The sequence below is a fragment of the Lacerta agilis genome, chromosome Z, assembly GCF_009819535.1.
Source record: "Lacerta agilis isolate rLacAgi1 chromosome Z, rLacAgi1.pri, whole genome shotgun sequence".
NCBI lineage: Eukaryota > Metazoa > Chordata > Lepidosauria > Squamata > Lacertidae > Lacerta > Lacerta agilis.
In genome coordinates, this window is record NC_046331.1 from 27771638 (window position 1) to 27790061 (window position 18424).

General features: G+C 40.6%; 1 protein-coding gene across 2 annotated transcripts; it reads left to right on the forward strand.

Moving 5' to 3' along the window:
• Positions 1-1491: 1491 nt before the first annotated feature.
• On the forward strand, positions 1492-17569 carry APOOL (apolipoprotein O like). Of its 2 annotated transcripts, none has more exons than XM_033137165.1 (9): positions 1492-1596; positions 8553-8654; positions 10772-10891; positions 13808-13862; positions 14145-14243; positions 15452-15543; positions 15810-15923; positions 16849-17026; positions 17118-17569. In XM_033137165.1, the coding sequence occupies exons 1-9, from the start codon at positions 1585-1587 to the stop codon at positions 17213-17215; spliced, it is 870 nt and encodes a 289-aa protein (XP_032993056.1). In that variant the 5' UTR covers positions 1492-1584; the 3' UTR covers positions 17216-17569. The 2 variants fall into 2 exon arrangements, with proteins under 2 accessions (XP_032993056.1, XP_032993055.1); XM_033137164.1 differs by having other exon boundaries at positions 1493-1596; positions 16846-17026.
• The last annotated feature ends 855 nt before the right edge of the window (positions 17570-18424 follow it).

Here is an 18424-nt window from a genome sequence, read left to right on the forward strand (position 1 = left end):
TCCACACCATGCATTTAAAGCAGTATCATACTTTGTGTAGAGATGGCTTCCCCCAAATCATCCTGGGAACTGTGGTTTATTAAGGCTTCTGATAGTTATTGGGAGACTCCTACTGCACCCACACAGCTACAATTTCCAGAGATCCCTGGAAAGAGGGATTTTTTGTTAAACCACTGAGAATTGTACCTATTATTATAATGGAACAAGTAACCATAATACTTGATCACCCAGTTTACAAATCTGAGCAAATGAAGAGCAGAAATTCTACATGCTTGGGTCACAATAGTTGAGTTTGTTTTTAAATTGACCCAGGTGAGTTTTGTACTCCAAAGCCAACATGGCTATACAATTTTAACAATACATTTTACCCTGACTCTGACTGTTGGACCTCCTGAAGCACTGTGCAGTTTAGTAGACATGAATCCTGATCATTAGGGTTTGAACCTTGCTTCCTGGGTCATCCTAGTCAGTCAAACTCTCAGGTCAGTCCACCTCAAAAGTTTGTTGTGAAGATAACATGGAGTTATATGCATGACATATTAAGCTCCTGGGTAGAAGGATGGGTATAGATGTGGGGAGCAAATAATGAATGTTCTGAAAGGTGTGTTCCAGAATCCCTTGCAAAAGAAGTCAGGAGTTGCCTGGGTACTTTAGTGGCCTCGCTAAAATACTGCTACACTTTGGATTTTCCTTTTTTAAAACAAATTGTCACTAGATTAATACAAATTTAAAACAAATTTAAAAACTGACACACACACACACGCCCTTTCCTTCTACAGTATTTGTATTTGGAGCAGCAATGGAGGGAGGGAAATATTGCTAAACTACCTGAGTTGCTTGCACAAACTACCGGTAGCACTGCCTAATTTTGTATCTTCTTTGGAGAACACATTATTAATACTATTAAGTATCTGTTCCAGAATGCAAGAAAAAGACATTCAAGTATATCATGTTTTAGACCTGGAGTACATAATAAACCCAGATTCTTTTACCACAGAATACCAAAACTTAAGGTGACAGATTACTGTAAGCTATTTGCATTTTGTTGACTTTTAAGGTGTGAACCGCTCAGAAGGTATGATTATGGCCACGTCAATCCGTTATTTTTATTTGTTTGTCTTTGCAATCAAGCGGTGTATAAAAAAATTTAAGAAATAAAACAAACGTAGGAAGTTCCATAGCAGAAACCCGGGAAAAGAGCGGGAGGGGGGGGGATAAAATAACCCTCCAATACTGAGCTTGAGGGGACCGTTAGTACTGACGCTGTGTTAGGCAGCGCCTTATTCCTCCCCGTCAAATCATCATCATCATCATCATCATCATCATCATCATCCCGACGCCCCTCTTTGTACAAAAGGAAACATTTGCGGCTGGTGGACAACCGAAATCTTAGCGTCTCCCTTCAGCAAATACCAACAACACCGGGAGGGGGAGGGGAAAGCCCGCGTCATTTTTTCCTCTCCGCCAATCCCGCGGCGCTCTCCTGTTTAGTCCCGCCCACGCTGTTTTTTGACGTCTCTGACCGTTGGCGCCGTTGGTCGCGAGCGCTCGGTTGGTCGCCTCCTTCGAGGAGGAGGAGCCAAAATGGCGGCTAAGGTGAGTGGTTCCCCTCGTGTTTATCATCCTACCTTCTGCTCCCTCCCCCGCCCTGCCTCCCCTCCCAGGAAAGGCTTCGTGAGGCGCCCTCCTTTTGAGTGGGCAGCGCTTAAAGGGCACAGATGGCATACAGGGTGAGCTTTTCCCTTCGTTTTAAGGACGCCTTAACTTTCTTGAATGCGGTGGTGGAGATGCGAGGGGCGCCTGAGCATGTGCAGAGCGCCCCCGCTTCCATGCCTCATAGCATGTATGGTCCAGCTTTCCCCCGCTCTCCAGGTAGCCTCAAGGTAGTGAACACGGTTTCTTTATACCCCTCCCTCTGCCTTCCCCCACCCAATGCCATTTGAATCTCCACAAACAACCCTGTGAGATAGCTTAGGCTCTTTAGAGACAATACTCGGCCCAGTGAGGACCCTGGTCTCCCAGGGGCTGATCTGACACCCAGCTTTCCCCTGCTTGGGTGGCCTAGGGCTGATGGGAGTTGTAGTCCAAAGCATCTGGACGCCTCCATGTTGGGAAAGGCTGCAACCACCACACTGCTCAGCTGGTGGAGCTTGGTGTGGCTTGGCAATGCATTGTTATTGTTATTGTTATATTATTACTATGTTTGCTTTTGGTCGTTTAACAGTAACAGTCACAAAACTACATCCCACTACTCCCCACTTGGGCACAGCTGAAACCTAGCTGTCAACTTTCCCTTTTTTTGCGGGAAATTCCCTTATTCCAGCGCCGTTTCCCATTGCAAAAAAAGGGAAAGTTGACAGCTATGGCAGTTTCCCAATGCAAAAAAAAAAGGAAGGTTGACAGCTCTGAGCTGAATTGAATAGGTTCCATGCACTGTCTGACTGAGTTGGGCTCGGAATTCTCTTATTCGATCTCTCTTGCATCTGGCTCTGGCTGGTGGATTTATTGGCTCTAGCAAGCAAAGCAGATCCCATTCTGGCTGCCTTTGCTCTTAAAAAGTTCTAACTCTAAAAAAGAAAAGGAAAAGTCCCAACTCTGCTTCTTTCCTACTGCTGCAGCTTCAGCGAGGAAATCTGAGTGTTCTCAGGTTCTTGTAAAGCTGCTGTTGAGTTTTAGGCATAGTCCTGAAGACCATAGAGTGTCTGAGCAGGTGCAGAGTGCCACCTCCTGTGCCCACTGTGCTGCTGCTTTCCTTCTACTCCCTAGTGGGAAAATGTGTAGGAATTCTTAGAATTGCTGGACATTAAGGACTAGTTGTTAAGCTGAGAGTATCTGAACATGTGTGGGTCCATCTCCATCTTGTTCTTCTGAATAACTGCTCCTTCCAGATACAAATCTCAAAATTGAGTGACGACCTGTGATCAGACTTTCAAATAGAGAAAAAAAGCTTCAAACCCGGGTCTTAAATTATTGGGGCTCATGCTAAAAGTTAAACATTTTCATCACATTTATAATATTGTATGCACCTTAAAACATCTTAAGATTCCCACCCAAACCTAAAAGTTGTTTGTACTTCTATAAGGCCTGAGGTTTCCTCATGCCTGTTGATACCTCCCTCTTGTGTTTGGATGGTGTCATTTTTTGCTATATGGGATCCACAATCAAAGAATGAGTTTGCTATTGGCATATAGCAAGAGTGACTAATTTACAGCATGCAGACTGGATATATTCCTCCCCCAAAGGATGGGTGAGTGGTTATGTCCTCCAAGATCCCCAGTGATTTGCCAATTTAAGAGTAAAAAATACTAATATTAATGTAATTCCCACTGTAGTGCTGTGGAGTTTCCTCTGTGGGACTGGAAGGGTTGCCAGCTTTCCAAAAAATGGGTGCCTCTGGCTCAGCATACCTTGCAAAGGCACCTCTTCTCCCTCAGAGCGCCACATAATGTTCATTCTGCACTTGTAAGGAACTGATCTTTGAGAGACAGCTCCTCCTCACATTCTGGAACTCCCTGCCCATTGACAGCAGGCAGGCACTTTCACTGAACACTTTTTGGTGCCTACAAAAAACTTTTTTGTTTAGTCAAACTTCCTCTTAACTCATTTTGCATTTTTATAAACCCTTTAACAATTATTTTTATTGACAATTTTAATGTATATTTTATATTATTTGTAAAGGTTTTGCTTACAGCTAAGTGGTATGGAAATTTTGTTAAGCAAATAAATCAGAGATTTCCAAACTCTGTGTCCTGACACATTCATGTATCAGCTGCAGTGTGTAGGTGTGTCACACAAACACAGCTCGCTTTCCTGCCGGGGCTGGAAAGGAGTTAGTTTAACCTCTGGTTTGCTAGTAAAACTGAATTACTGTGTTGCAAAATGATGCACGTCTAAAAAAATGTGTCACCAACATGAAAAAGTTGGGAAAGCTCTGAAATAAATAAAAATAGTGGGGCATGAAGGTCATAGTGTTCAGGGAACAGGAAGGTGCACTTCTTCCTGTTTCCTGAGCCCTGAAACATTATTTCAGTGGTACCACCCCAAGGGGAGAAGAGGCTCTCTTTGCAAGGTAAGTGAGGGTTTTCAATCCCCAGCACACTTCTTGGGTCCTCTCCTCACAGTCCAGCAATGGAAGCAAAGCTCTCCTGCTCCACTGCTAATCAGCGGAAGAGCTGTGTGGGGCAATGCTATCTGCCTGTGTCAGTGAATGAATGTGTGAGCCTCCCTTTCTATATATGTGGTATGAGTGCCATAGATGGCATGCTGCCCTCAGAGGGTTGACAAAACTTCAGTGAGCTCCTCAAGCAAAAAAAATAGGCTAGCCACACTGTAGTTAAATGTTCCTGTTTGAGCCCTCCAAAATGCAGCTAAAACAAAAAGTCATCCCCTGAAGCAGGATCTGGCTGAGCCATGCCATTTTCATAGTTCTTTTCTGAATAAATCTTTCTTTTCAATAAACTGCTTCAAAATAATTACTGGGCAGTGAAGTGATGTACAGTATCATTTTGTTAGTCGTTGCACAGTTGACTTCGGTAGACCTTCCAAAGCAAAGCAATTAGTGTCATTCAAGAATTGAGCTAATTCCAAAAGTCATAGCACAGTTCCTAGCCCTTTACGTACAGTGGAATGTGTGTTATAAAAATACAGCTTTGTTTAACAATTTGAATTTTAAAAAAAACAACTCCCACACAGTCTGCCTACTGAGGGCTGCTGTTTCCAAACATGTTTTTCATGTGACAAAATAGACATTTGAGCAGTTTTGACACAACAGTGCACAAGAGCATTGTTTTTTATTCTACAAACACCTGAGGAAATGGCAGTGTGTGAAGCATCTATTCCTCTCCCAGAGCTTCAGTTTCCAGAGTTCCCTGGGAAGAGGGATTGATGTTAAACTACTCTGGGCATTGTCACCCTGTGAGGAGAATAGGGGTTTCTAATTATTCTCAGCACCCATAGCAAACTACAGTTCCTGCAATTCTTCGGGGGAAGCCATGGCTGTTTAAGTGGCATCATAGTGTTTTAAATGTATGATGCAGATGTGGCTTTTATCTTGCCACAACTCTTGTGTACTTGTGGCTTTGGAAGATACAAGTTGCAGAGAGTGGGTATCTGGGCAGAGAGTCCTTTCACATGCTTTCTGTCCTTCATCCCTTAAGTAATTATTTCATTATTCGGCTCTCCTAAGAAACATAAAATGTGAACTTATTTCCTCTAGCTATAAATTATATATTCGAGTTGCAGCCACTCTTATGCACCTTAACATCAAAAGAGCAGAGAAATCTCCTATCTTGCAGGCAAATTCTGGATACAAGGATACATTTTTATCACACTTGATATTTAAATGACTAGATAAAATTTGGCTGAGAGCATTTTATCACTTTATAAGTCGGGTTCTGAACATTTACCACATTTTATCACACATGCGCCTTCTCCTGAGTTAATCATTTCATTCTGCTGTATTCTTTCTAATACTCTTTATATGCTCCTGCTCATTAATGTTCAGAGACTTCAAAGTGTGAGAGTTAATTGCTCTTAGGGAATAGGCAATACTCCCCCCCCTTTCTGCATGCTTTAAAAAAAAAATCACACAGTTGACAGTCCTTGTATAATTTCAGAATACCATTTTCTTTTGTGCTTTTCCATCAAATATCTAATTTTTGCATTTTTCTTTTCCCCTGTGCTTCATTTGTCCGCCCCTCTGTCTATTCCTGCAACACGGTCAGTTTGCTTCATTGTCTGTTTTTCTGCTGTAGCTAGCTTGATACTTTACATCACAAATGAGGAGCATGTGTCCCTCCAGATGTTGCCAGACTACAACTTGTATCATCTCATGTTTCGATCCTTTTTAATATTTTATTTTTATATTGTTGTAGCCCACCTGCGCCTCAACATGGAGAAATCAAATAAATAATAATGTTGATATGTGGAAAAGATGGCCAGAAATGCATTCTGTTGGGAGGAAATTTTAATCCACAAATTAGTTAAACTTTGTGTCCTTAGATTCAACTATTGGCTCCATTCCTCAATGGCTGTACTGTTTTTGCATATCACTGTAAACTATGGTTAATGGTTTGACAAACAAACTTAATTATGAAGCCAAGTATTGGTTGCTGCCTTGCCAATTATGGTTTGAGTGAAACAAACCACAATTCTCAGTTCATACATAACATTAACTCGGAGATTGTGGCTTGTTGATCACATACGGAAAAAATGAATGCATGTCTGAACTGGGCTAGTGTGGGAAATAATAAATACAGCACAGTAATAAAACCTTCATTAAAATCCAGTACAGCTTCCTTAAGTAGTAACGTGACTATGGGGCTTATCAAGCATTAACTCATGATAAGAAATGCAGTAAAAATGGTTTATTACGCTAATTCAGCTCCACTGGCATTTCATCCTTAAAGAGGTGAGAACGTGAGACATTTCCTGTTAGGAATGAGATTATTAAAGGGGAAGAGGAGATGCAGCACTTGGAGGAAGTACGGTAGTTTCCAGAGGTGCAACATAATAGGGAATAGATAGCATATTGCAGAGAGAAGGTACCTGACACAGGCTGCATACATACTATACATTTAAAGTACATGACTTCCCTGAAAGAATCCTAGGAACTATTAAGTGTGCTAGTAATTGCAGCTCTGAGAAGTAAACTACAGTTCCCAGGATTCTTTGTGTGAAGCCATGTGTGTTAAATGTATAGTGCGTGTGCGGCCACAGTTGCACAAATAATTTGTAGAATTCACTGCCACAATAAGTGGTGGCGGCTGTTGGCTTAGATGGCTTTCAAATGACAATTTCATAGGCTATCATTTCCATTCAGTATATATTGAGTACCAGTATGTACTATTAGTTGCAGAGCAACACTGGATGAAAGTTCCTGTTTTCTTGCCCAGCTGCTTAACTCTCTGGAAGCAGTTACAGGTAGGTAGCCGTGTTGGTCTGCCGTAGTTGAAATAAAATAATAATTCCTTCCAGTAGCACCAGTGTTTCAGTGTATTTGAAAAAGTGTGCATGCACACAAAAGCCATACCAATAACAAACTTAGTTGGTCTCTCTGGAAGCAGTTGGTAGAGCATAAGACTCTTAATCGCAGGGTCATGGGTTCAGGCCCCACACTGGGCAAAATATTCCTGCATTGCAGGGGATTGGACTAAATCAGGGGTCAGCAAACTTTTTCAGCAGGGGGCTTGTCCACTGTCCCTCAGGCCTTGGGGGGGGCGGACTATTTTTTGGGGGGGGGGGGAAATGAACAAATTCCTATGCCCCACAAATAACCCATAGATGGATTTTAAATAAAAGCACACATTCTACTCATGTAAAAGTGCCAGGCAGGCCCCCAAAATAACCCAGAGATGCATTTTAAATAAAAGGACAAATTCTACTCGTGTAAAAACACACTGATTCCCGGACCGTCTGCAGGCTGGATTTAGAAGGCGATTGGGCTGGATCCGGCCCCCGGGCCTTAGTTTGCCTATCCATGGACTAGACTAGATGATCCTTGTGGTCCCTTCCAACTCTACATTTCTGTGATCAGGTTTCACAGATTGTTGGTCTAATTGAGCAATGCTCTTCCACTCTTTTCCATGTTTTTTTGTCTTCTTGAGGTCTCAAAACTTTGATCTTTTTAATAAATATATATTTTAAAAGTGAAAACGTTCTTGCTAGATTGTGTAAACGCCATTTGAGCATTAGAGAGCAGACTTCTGTGTAGCATCCTCATTCATGCCTATACCTTTAAGGCAGTTTTGCTGCCACTAAATGTTGTTGTTAAAATATGAACATAGGAAGTTGTCTGATATTGAGTGAGGTCGTGGGAGTTGATCTAGTTCAGCATTGACTACACTAATTGCAGTGGTTCTCTAGGCTTTCTTTCTCAGCCCTGCCTTTGAGACATCAGGGATTGAACCTGTGACCATTGCATACAAGACAGATGCACTCCCACTGAGCTGTGTCCCTTCCTTCATCTTGCAATATATTTTAGGTATTTTTTAAATTATAATGAGTTCTACAGTGATCCTGCATTTTACCAGCACTTTATTGCAGCAGACCATGCATGATGCATCTTCAGCATACACAGGGTGCTTCACAGTGACAAATATTTTTTAAAATGTGAGTCGCTGCACCAAGGAGCTTAGGACCACATCACAAGTAATATTTCTGAGAAGCATATTTTAAGGAGACAGTTCAATAAATTACAGTGAGCAGCTTCGTTGGTACCCAAAAATGATTACCGGTATTTTAAACAACCTGAACATTTGCAATTTGGAAACCTTTTCTACACCTAACCGCCCCCGCCCCCCAAATTGCAGTGAGAATGTTTTTGTTTCTTTAAATGTTTTTGTATACATTTTTTTCAATTCTGTATTTTCCTATATCAGATGTATGAAAAACAATAATTTATTGTGCTTATACTCTTTAGCAGACTTAGCTGGTTAATGGATATTGTTGTTGAACTTGGTCTGAATATTGATGAACATGTGCATTCATTCAATTCATTTGCTATTCAGCAATTAAGCTTCTTTCTTGCTTTCTTTTGGCATCTACCCCACCAGATAGCAAAATGGGTGGCTCTTCCTACGGCCTTGGCAGGTGCATCTATTGTACATGCTGCATCTGAAGAGGAACCAGAATCTCGTCGCATGAAGGCACATCAGGTAGGATTTGTATGACCTCTTTAAAAGTGAATAAGCAGAAGCACCTAGGTGCAGTGAAGGCTTTCCTCTGAATTTTGTTTCACGGGAAACAGAACTATATAACAGAATGCGACATGTGATACAGTAAAATAATAATAATGTTGATGATGATTATCGATGCTGCATCACTTACCATTGCAGATGATCCAAAAACGGAGGACTGAAAAGATAATGCAAATATGTGATATAATACATAATATAATTTAAAGCTGAAGAGAAGCATTCCTTCTATAGTTTCAATGTTTATTTGTTGAGAACTGTTTCTTATGTAGCCAAGGTAGTACTGCTCACACAAGAAGGGGATACCCTCAAGTTCTGGAGAGCCCAAAGGTTTGCATTTTTAAAAAACCTGTGAGAGGGAGAGTCCAATGAGGACTGCATGTTTGCTCGGTGTCTACAGAATGCTAATTGATGGGGAGGGAATGGAACACCAGGGGCAGGGGCAATGCAGTGGAGCAGCTGGAATTCTGAACAGCAGCACTCCACAGCGCAACATTTTGTTGCAAGTCCCACTTGGAAGACTGAATCACATTTGTACTTAAATTTACTGTGGCTTTTGTATTAATGCATAGGTTTTTTGGGGTGGGGGGAGATTTGGTTTGCTTTCATCTGCTTTATTTATGCATGGTTGTTATCAATCTATGTATGATGAACTTAAGAAGAGAGCAGTACACTGCAGCAACAAGCTCCACTACCATCTCTTGACCTCAACACATTCATCATATCTTGTGTACAGAGTCTACATATATACACTCTAACGTCTCCTGCACTCTGTACATTAGGTACACAGAGCACATAGAGACCAGCATGAGGGCCTGCTGCTGTGCTCCTGCTCCCCACTCTACATATTCTTTGTGTAGGGCTAAAGAATATTATTTTCTTAATTTCCACCTCACTTGGAGGCTTAAAGCTTAGGACAACTGCTGCTGACTTATGGTCCAAAGCACAGCAGTCACATTGGGCAAGGTGTTCTGTGCGACTCGGAAGTGTTCATACAAGTGAGCCTTCCCATCTGCACCATGAAGCTGGTGGTAATCTGCACCACTATTTGCACTGCTCAAGGGTGATGGAGATAGCACTAAGCCAAGGGTATCCAAGATGGTGCTTTCCAGGTATTGTTGGACTAAAACTTGCATCACAGCTACTGAACTGATAGGAGTTGGCATCTGACAATATTGGGGGGTAACCACACTAGCTACACTTGCAGTAGACCAGTGGTTCTCAAACTGTGTTCTGGGGGATCTTTAGGTTCGTCATTGAGAAAGTTGGTAATGGCTGGCAAGCTTCACTGAAAAACTGCTTGTCTGCCACTACCAATTTCTCCTGCAGATGCAGTGGGGTTTTGGATGCATTTGAAAGACAACTCTTGGTTCATTCAAGTTAGGTGCTAGTTCAGCTGATCATAGTACCCCAGAACACAACCCTGAACCCTGTGCTGCATACAGGTGTTGTGTGGTAGAGATGGCATAGCTCAGTGACAGAGTATCTGCTTTGTGTGCAAAAGGTCCCAGGTTCAGTCCCCATCATTTCCAAATAGGGCTGGGAGGGACCCTATCTGAAACTCTGAAGGGCCATTGCCAGTCAATGTAGACAGTACTGAGCTAGATGGACCAACGGGTCTGATTCATTATAAGGCCACTTTCTATGTTCCTAGATGTGCTGGAGACTTCAACAGCCATGTTGAAATGGAAGGAATTCTCAGAAAGTAGAATCCACTGCATTAGATGACTTAAGCTCAGGTGCCTGTGTGTGTGTCATTTCCCTGATGATCCAGATCCATGGCAAAATGTCAGGGTCAACTTACTGGCACTTAATGACCATGCATGCCTACTTACACACAGAAGTCTTTGGATCTACCTTTTTATCCAATAGATGATAGTATCCAAAGTAGTTGTGGATGTAGAACAACTCTTCTATTCATGCAAGTCTTGTACTACACAGGCACATTTTGCTGGATTGAGGCAATGGATAAAATAATCCCATTCCAAGTATATGGATTGCTTCTCCCTTTTCATTGTTTTCCCAAGAGAAGCTTTGTTATAACTGCTATCCCACCCCCACCCCCCATTTCCTTGCAGCTTCCTATTTATAATGCACCACCTCTTAATTCAAAATACATCGATGAAAAGCCTGGCCGCTTGCAAAGTAGGATTTCATCAGTAAGAAACACAACAAGTTACTATGTCAATGGGTGCAAGGTAAGAATATTACTTAATTTAATAGATCAAGAATTCTCATACATGTCTTGCCATAAGTGAGCAATTGGATAAATTGGAGTAAGCATGGAATAAGATTTCTATTAATTAGTTCAGTTCAGGATTTCCAGTGCATTTTGAGTTCAGAGTTCTTAGTCAAACCCTTAAGAAGAGAAGTAACATATTCCAACACTTAAAAAACTTTCCCCCTAGGAAACATCTTGGGAATTATAAACTGAATAAATCAACCATGTAAGTCTTTGCTGTTTTTTGCACTCTTACTAAGAAGTTGCCCTTTTGGTAGAAGAAAGGTTAGGAGTAAGAATGATGTTCCTGCTTTAGGTTTGCTTTGTGTTATCTGCACCAACCTTTTTATGTCGACCAGTCAATAATTTCTCTTTATTTTTGTTGTGTTTCAAAGCTTGGAGCGTAGTGACCTCTTGTGGTGTAAATTCAAAATAAATTTTCAGTGCCAAGTTTTGTTCACAAAACACCAGTGCAAAATAATGTATCATTGTGAAACACACAATATCTTTACCACTGTGCTGTCCCGAACTCTATGCCTTATTTGTTCCTGCAATATGTATATAATTCTTTTTATTGTATTTATTTTAATGTATGTATTATATTTATTATATTGTGAACTGCACTGAGAGCTTCAGCTGAAATAAATAACAGATGGCAGGGGAGAGAAAACTGAAGGCGGATGAAGGTAGATCATTGTGGAAGGGTTTTTCCAAAACATTTTGCCTCTTGTTGAAATCAATGAGAGCGCAGTAAATGTCATTTCTCCTTCTTGACGCATCCCCAACATGCCATCAGAATGCTTCCTCTTTGGCTTCTCTGAGGTTGGAGAGGAACCAGCTGCAGGCCTTTCTGCAACCACAGGGAAAAGGCTTCTAACTAGGATCTTCCTTCCTGAGGGCAGACCTCTCTCTCTCTCTCTCTCTCTCTCTCTCTCTCTGTTTTCAGAGAGGGAAGTCTGATTTTAATGTATTTTAATATTTGTTGGAAGCCGCCCAGAGTGGCAAAGTTTAATAATTAAACTTTGGTCCCTAAGATGTCCTCCCAGAGACTACAGGAGTGCAGCTAGACTACTACATATTTTAGAAAGTTGCACTATGCATTTGTATACCTCTTAAGATATCTTACCTAAGTTTTGTGTGCTAGTTCCTGACATCAAGGAGCAGTTTTTCATCTATGTTTGGATACAGTTGAATGCCATTTTAAATCAAGATTGTGGACTGAATCTTTTTAAAAAGATTTTATGGTTTCTTGGAATTCCGGAGCAACACCAGGTAGAAGGAAACTTGTCCTAAATAAAGAAATATAATATATAAGATGTCCATTGTCCACCTAAAAATTGATGCATAAGAATTTTTACATTTTCTGGTGGTGCTAGAAAATATGATGTATCAAAACAGCTAAATCAGAAAACCTCAAACACCTTATAAATGTAACTTGTGCTGTAGCAGTGTATTAATGCAATGAAATAACAATTTCCTGCTATGTTTGTCTATCAGTAGTTATGATGGAAGGCAAGGGAGATGTGTGTTTGTATTTTATTTTGTTTGCATTTATATCCCATCTGTTTGTCTGATAACAGGCATCAGACAGCTGACAACATGGAGAAATTAATGCACAATAAAATAATAGGATGTTAGTCTTAACAGCAGATGGTTTGGAAAGGCTAAGTTTATTTATTATTTGTGGCCTGGATCCAAAGCACCATGTGACTACTTTTGCATGCCCAAGTGAGTTTGGACATGTGATTCACAAAAAGCAACCCCCCCTCCAAATGAAAGGTATGGCAGACTTCTTCCAAAACTGAGAAGTTTCATAAGCACCTGGTGTGGGGGGCTGCTCTTCAAATGGGACATGTTCAAAATTCCACACACCTTGGGCATACCTAATTAAAATACATTCTTGGGTCCCAGCCATTATTCAGTTTGGAGTATATGTGGGAGTGATTTTTACACAGCCTTGTTCCATCTGACATTGCATGAGTTGCTGTTGGTAATGCCATGTGTACCACAGTGTAAATTTAAAAAGCTGCCTTTTGTTTTTCTCTAGCTGAATAACTTTCCTGTGTAAAGAGATCAAAATTTCATATTGAATATGTTGTACACTGCACATGCTATAGCAGGGTCACCATGTGGCACCCACAAAGGCCTTCCCCAGAACCCATGAGGTTCCCTGCTCCTCTGCTAGCTGAAATCAGGCTTGAAGTATTATTTTGTAGCCAATAGAAAAAGTTGTGGGGGTATTTGGTTGTGGGGTGTGTGTGTCATTGATAGTTTATCTGACTTACAAATGTGGCCACGGATCCAAAAAAGTTTGCAACCTTGCTACAGTAATATTTTGCAGCACTGGGGGCAGGAGATTATTAAAATATGGCACCATTTGCCCCCTACTTGCATCATATATACTGGCTCCAAATCCACAAAAGGAGCGGCACAATAGGAGTATCCTCCTTCCCCACCACCAAAGAGGTGATAGCTGTGACATATTTGTCATTACCAGCTATTAGATTGTTGGGGAAAGTCATGGGCTCAATCCAACACTTGCTTTTCTCTTGCTCAGCCTAAAAGATGATGTTGTTATTGGTGATGTTGCTGGACTACAGTTCCCATCATCCCTGAGCATTGAGCATTCTAGATGGAGTTGGACACAGGTCTCCACCCCATTGCTAAATGATTCAGGAACATTGACTTAAATCTGCCTCCTCTCTGTCTCCTCCATGTTCTGCTTGCTAATCAGTCATACTAAATTCAAAGAGTTGAATTACAAAGTGGGAAAATTTCCAGCGTTTTGTCTCCAACTGTTTGTCAATGTGATTGTTTGATAAATGTTAGGAGTTTTTAAGACAGTTGCATAAATATTAGATGGGGAAATTTGTATTTTATTTTGTTTGTGCAGGATGCTTATCTCTTTGTCAAAAATGGGATAATATCATCTGTACAGTTTGGAAAAGGTGAGTGAGTATGTGCAAAGCTTAAATCTTTCATTTCTTTGTTCTTGGCCATGCAAATTGCAAACTTTCTTAAAATGAGGAGACATTCCAGATATTCTTATAAATATTTTACATTTTCTTATAAACATTTTGCCCTGCTGTAAATGTAGCAAATTAACAAAGTTTGAATTCGTGTGAAGTAATCATTTCTACATGCAATTTCAAATAAATTATTATTATTATTATTAATTCTTAGAAAATAGTATTCAAGCTTAGCAAATCTTGCTTTCTTTCTTTTTAAAGATGCCTATGTTTACCTGAAGAATCCACCTCCAGAATTCCTTCCCAAAGTTGGTATGATTACAGTTTCAGGACTGACTGGGCTAGTCCTTGCAAGAAAAGGTAAGGGATTACATGTTCGTAAGTTACTGTTGTTGTTGTTGTTGTTGTTGGTACTAATTTTTAATCGCCTTCTGTACAACCATGTCAAAACAATTCACATTAACAACAGCAAAAACAGTTTATAACACATACACACAATCCCCCCATTACATTTAAAACAAAACTTAAGATCGTACAAAATACACACTTATGGCAAAGACCCATTTATCCAACCGGGAAAACCTCCTAAAACAATAAATAGTCTCCAGTTGTTTGCAGAAAGTGCAGATAGTGGGGTACCTGTTGCATCTCAACAAGAATGCTATCAACAGAACAGTAGCCAGCCCAGGCAAGCTGTTTAATGAATGGGGAGAGGCACAAAGTGTCTGTCCCCCTTCAGTAAATGTGTTTGTAGCAAGGTTTAACAGAGGGGTAGGGAGGCCCTTCACCTATTTCTTATACTGGGTTAGCAAACTGCCCTGTGGCCTCCCCACCCCGGTTAAACCTTTTTGCAGTCAGGTTCAATAGAGGAAGAAGAGTGCTTTACAGAACAGTTTAGCAACTGGTGAGCAAGGAAAGGAAGCAGGTGGGTGAAATACAAAGGGAGGGAGGGAGAATTAGTCATATGTTGGGGAAAGCCAATGGAGGAGGTGGGGTTGATGAATGGAGCCGTGTGTGTGTGTGTGTGTGTGTATGTGTATTCCTTCCTCACCACATTGGAATGTGGATCCTAATGCAAATGGTTACAAAGCTTACTGTCCTGTGTACCTACTCCACTGTAAGTTGAATACATCCAAGTAGAATAATGAGGATGCGTGCAATGGAGTACATAGTACAGCCTTATGCCTAGTCTGTAACTGTATCCAGATTAAGATGCTTTTGCAGCCTTATTCCCAAAAAGAACAGAAGACGTGGGCAGTGTTGATACAGGCTGAAGATAGTTCACTTGTCTGAATACTCGTCTATATAAAAATATTGCTTATATATTGGAAGCCAGTGTGGAGCCTAACCTCAATATAATTGTTTTTGCTTAACATTGCTTAAATTAGAGATGGGCAACCCATGGCCCTCTAGATGTTGCTGGGTTACACGACCTGTCATCTTTGGGATAGTACCTTGTCATCATTGGCCATGGTGGCTGGAACTGATGAGAGCTATAATCCAATAGCATCTGGAGGGCTGCAGGTTCCCGGTCACTGCCTTAAATGGTTGATTGATTGATTTTGCAGGATCTAGATTTAAGAAGATTTGCTATCCCTTGGGACTCTGCACATTGGGCATATCTGTTTGCTATCCAGCTCAGTCAGTAATTATTGCAAAGGTGAGTTCTACTAACTGGTGCATGAATGCTTTCCTTTTTATTGTTTAAAAATCTTGTCACATGTTCATCACACTTTAGTATTTCAAATTGGAAAATTCTTTGAAGCTTAAAAGCCCTAATAGATTGCCATCTATAATTGCAAGTTTGTTCTTTCGTTCACTGTTGACTGAATCACAGTTCATTGGAGAAGTCAGTTAGCCTTGCCTATGCTACAATATTTTTAAAACTGGTTGTTCAGTACAATAACATTTCTAAAATTAAACTAGGTAATAGGTGGAAAGGCCTATGCTGCAAGCCATAAAACCTATGAAACAGTAGGATTGCTATGGACCAAAAAGTCCACTACAGAAGTTCTCCTCACCCAGGATAAGGATACTCAGGTAGGTTCTTTTCCAAAAAACTACCCTTTAGAAGCATGGACTAGTTATCTTTCTTTGATCTACATTGTGTTTGAAACGCATGCATAAAAACAATAGTTTTGCAGATATCCAGCATCATTATTTTTCAGCCTTTAAACTTCCAAACGTGCAACAGATTTTAATATACTATAATAGACTGGTTTGGAGACTGAAAGATACTCTGCACATGTTAAGAGACATCCTTTTTGCTATTATTTGTGTGTATTTTAAATATTTTTAAATTAAAAATTGTTATACAAAATAAGACATAAAGTAAAACCAAAATAAATAAACCATGAGCATGAGCACATGAATGCATGGAAGGTAGTGACTAGAAATATTTATAGCATAGACATAATGGTTAAACAAGACAGGGTTATGAAACATGGACCCTATTATACCAATGGAAAGTATTTTAATGGGCACAGTCACTGTATCTGCCATATTCAGTTGTAAACGAAGGAGGATCCTCAACCAATTTGCTATTATTATTTTATTATTAATGCACTGCTATCCATGTGCATGACATTTTACATAGCAATATTAAGCAAAAGAAAAGCCACCGATCTGGGGGAAAGACTGTAGCACAGTCTCTGCATTAAGAAGGTCCTGAATTGAATCCCTGGCATCTCCAGATAGGGCTGGAAAAGACTCCCATCTGAAACCTTGTAGAGCAGTACTTGCCAGTCTGGTGTCTTCCAGATGCTTTACACCAGAGCTGGGGCCGGGGAAGTGGGCACCAGAGGGCACCAGATTGCTGAAAGCTAGTGTAGGCAATACTGGGTGATGGATCATTGATTTGATTCTAGTATAAAGCAACTTCCTATGTTACAAGGAGTGTTCTGTCTAAATTTAGATTTGGCAATATCAGGTTTATTTTACAATTTAATCATTATTTCAACAGCAGCAAGTACTGGGAGCAGTTCCAGGAACAGACCATATTGTCTCAGAAGCTCGGAAGATAGCCCTTGAATCAGAAGAAAAGGTGAAATCATCACAAATGCAATTTCATGCAGAGAAGACACTTCCGCAGACAGATTCTGTGCCTTTGATAGCTGAAGCGAAACCGCCAAGTGTCAGATCAGGTATGAATAACCAGGAACTGTTTTGAAGATCTTAAGTTACAAGACAGTGCCAAATACATACACACACTAACACCTTTTTTATACTTAACAGATGCGTTGAAGGCAACAAAGTTTAAACCAGACCCCAGCCTCATGGACCATGGCCAGTCCATCCCAGAAGATGTGGATATGTACAGTAACAGAAGCTAACAGCACAAACTCCCAAAATTTTGGAACACAATAATGATGGGACATTAAAATGGGGAAAATTGTGATCTGTATGGTGGTATTTGATCAGGTAATTCTTCAACCTGATCTTTAACTGTACAGCCAGTTCACTCGCCCTTCATTTCCACTGTATCATTTTTCCCCTATTACTTATTGCTACAAGTGTTCTTTTAATTTTTGCAAATCACGAGACAGCCAAAGGATTTCAGATGAGATTGTCATTGTCAAGCTGGTTATTAATATAAATCACTTGGAGAAATAGATTTCTGTGCCACTCCTCCACAGATAATGAAGTGATAATGAAAACAGAAATATTTAAACTTATTTTCCTTGGGCTTATCTTTAGTCCAGGATATGTGGCTGCTCCACACTGTGGCACTTTGCTAATATGCTGGCCTATAAAAACTTGCTATCATTCATAGGAAAAGGGGGGAACATATTGATAATTATAGTTTATTGATATATAGGTATATATAGAATTAAAAATGCATTTCCAAAACTGCTTGCTGTGGAGGTGTGATGGTAGCTTCATACAGGACATGAATTTTCATCTGCTTTCTACAGTCCTTGTGTAGTGGGGAAGAAGGAATTTGCATATAACCCCAGCGGAAGATGCCGAGGCTATGTTCAGTTGTGAACGCAGGTATTTTCCTCTTTTTCCACTTCCTGATTAGTCCTGTCAGGTTTTATTATATGACCTCAGTGCCATTTTGGCCAAGTCACACCCACATACGCCATTCCTGATACAAAATTGGATGAAATTGCGCCTGAGCCAAAAAGATCTACCAAAGAGAGCCAGCCAAAAAAGGCATACAGGATTAAACAACAGGGTGCTTCTGAGCACATTCTGAGCCAACACATTTGTTTTTCATACTAAAACTGAAGTGAGCGCACAGTCCTTTTGCACACAGTGCCACTCCTGGTTAGCTTTCTGCAGTGCAACAGCCTAACTTGGGGTGTCATTTTGTCATTGCTGTAGTTATAATAGTTGCTGAAGCTCTAGCTGATCTACTGAAAAGTCACTCTGGGGTCTACTAGTAGATACTAGTAGATACTGATCTACTTTCTGCCGCCCACTGCTTTATGTGGGTACCGAGACGCTGCCTTGGTTCTCCAGTATTGGTGATATAGCAACAAGCCATGTGACACAAATGTCATGGTACTGCTTTGGGTAAGGGTAGGAAAAGTGCA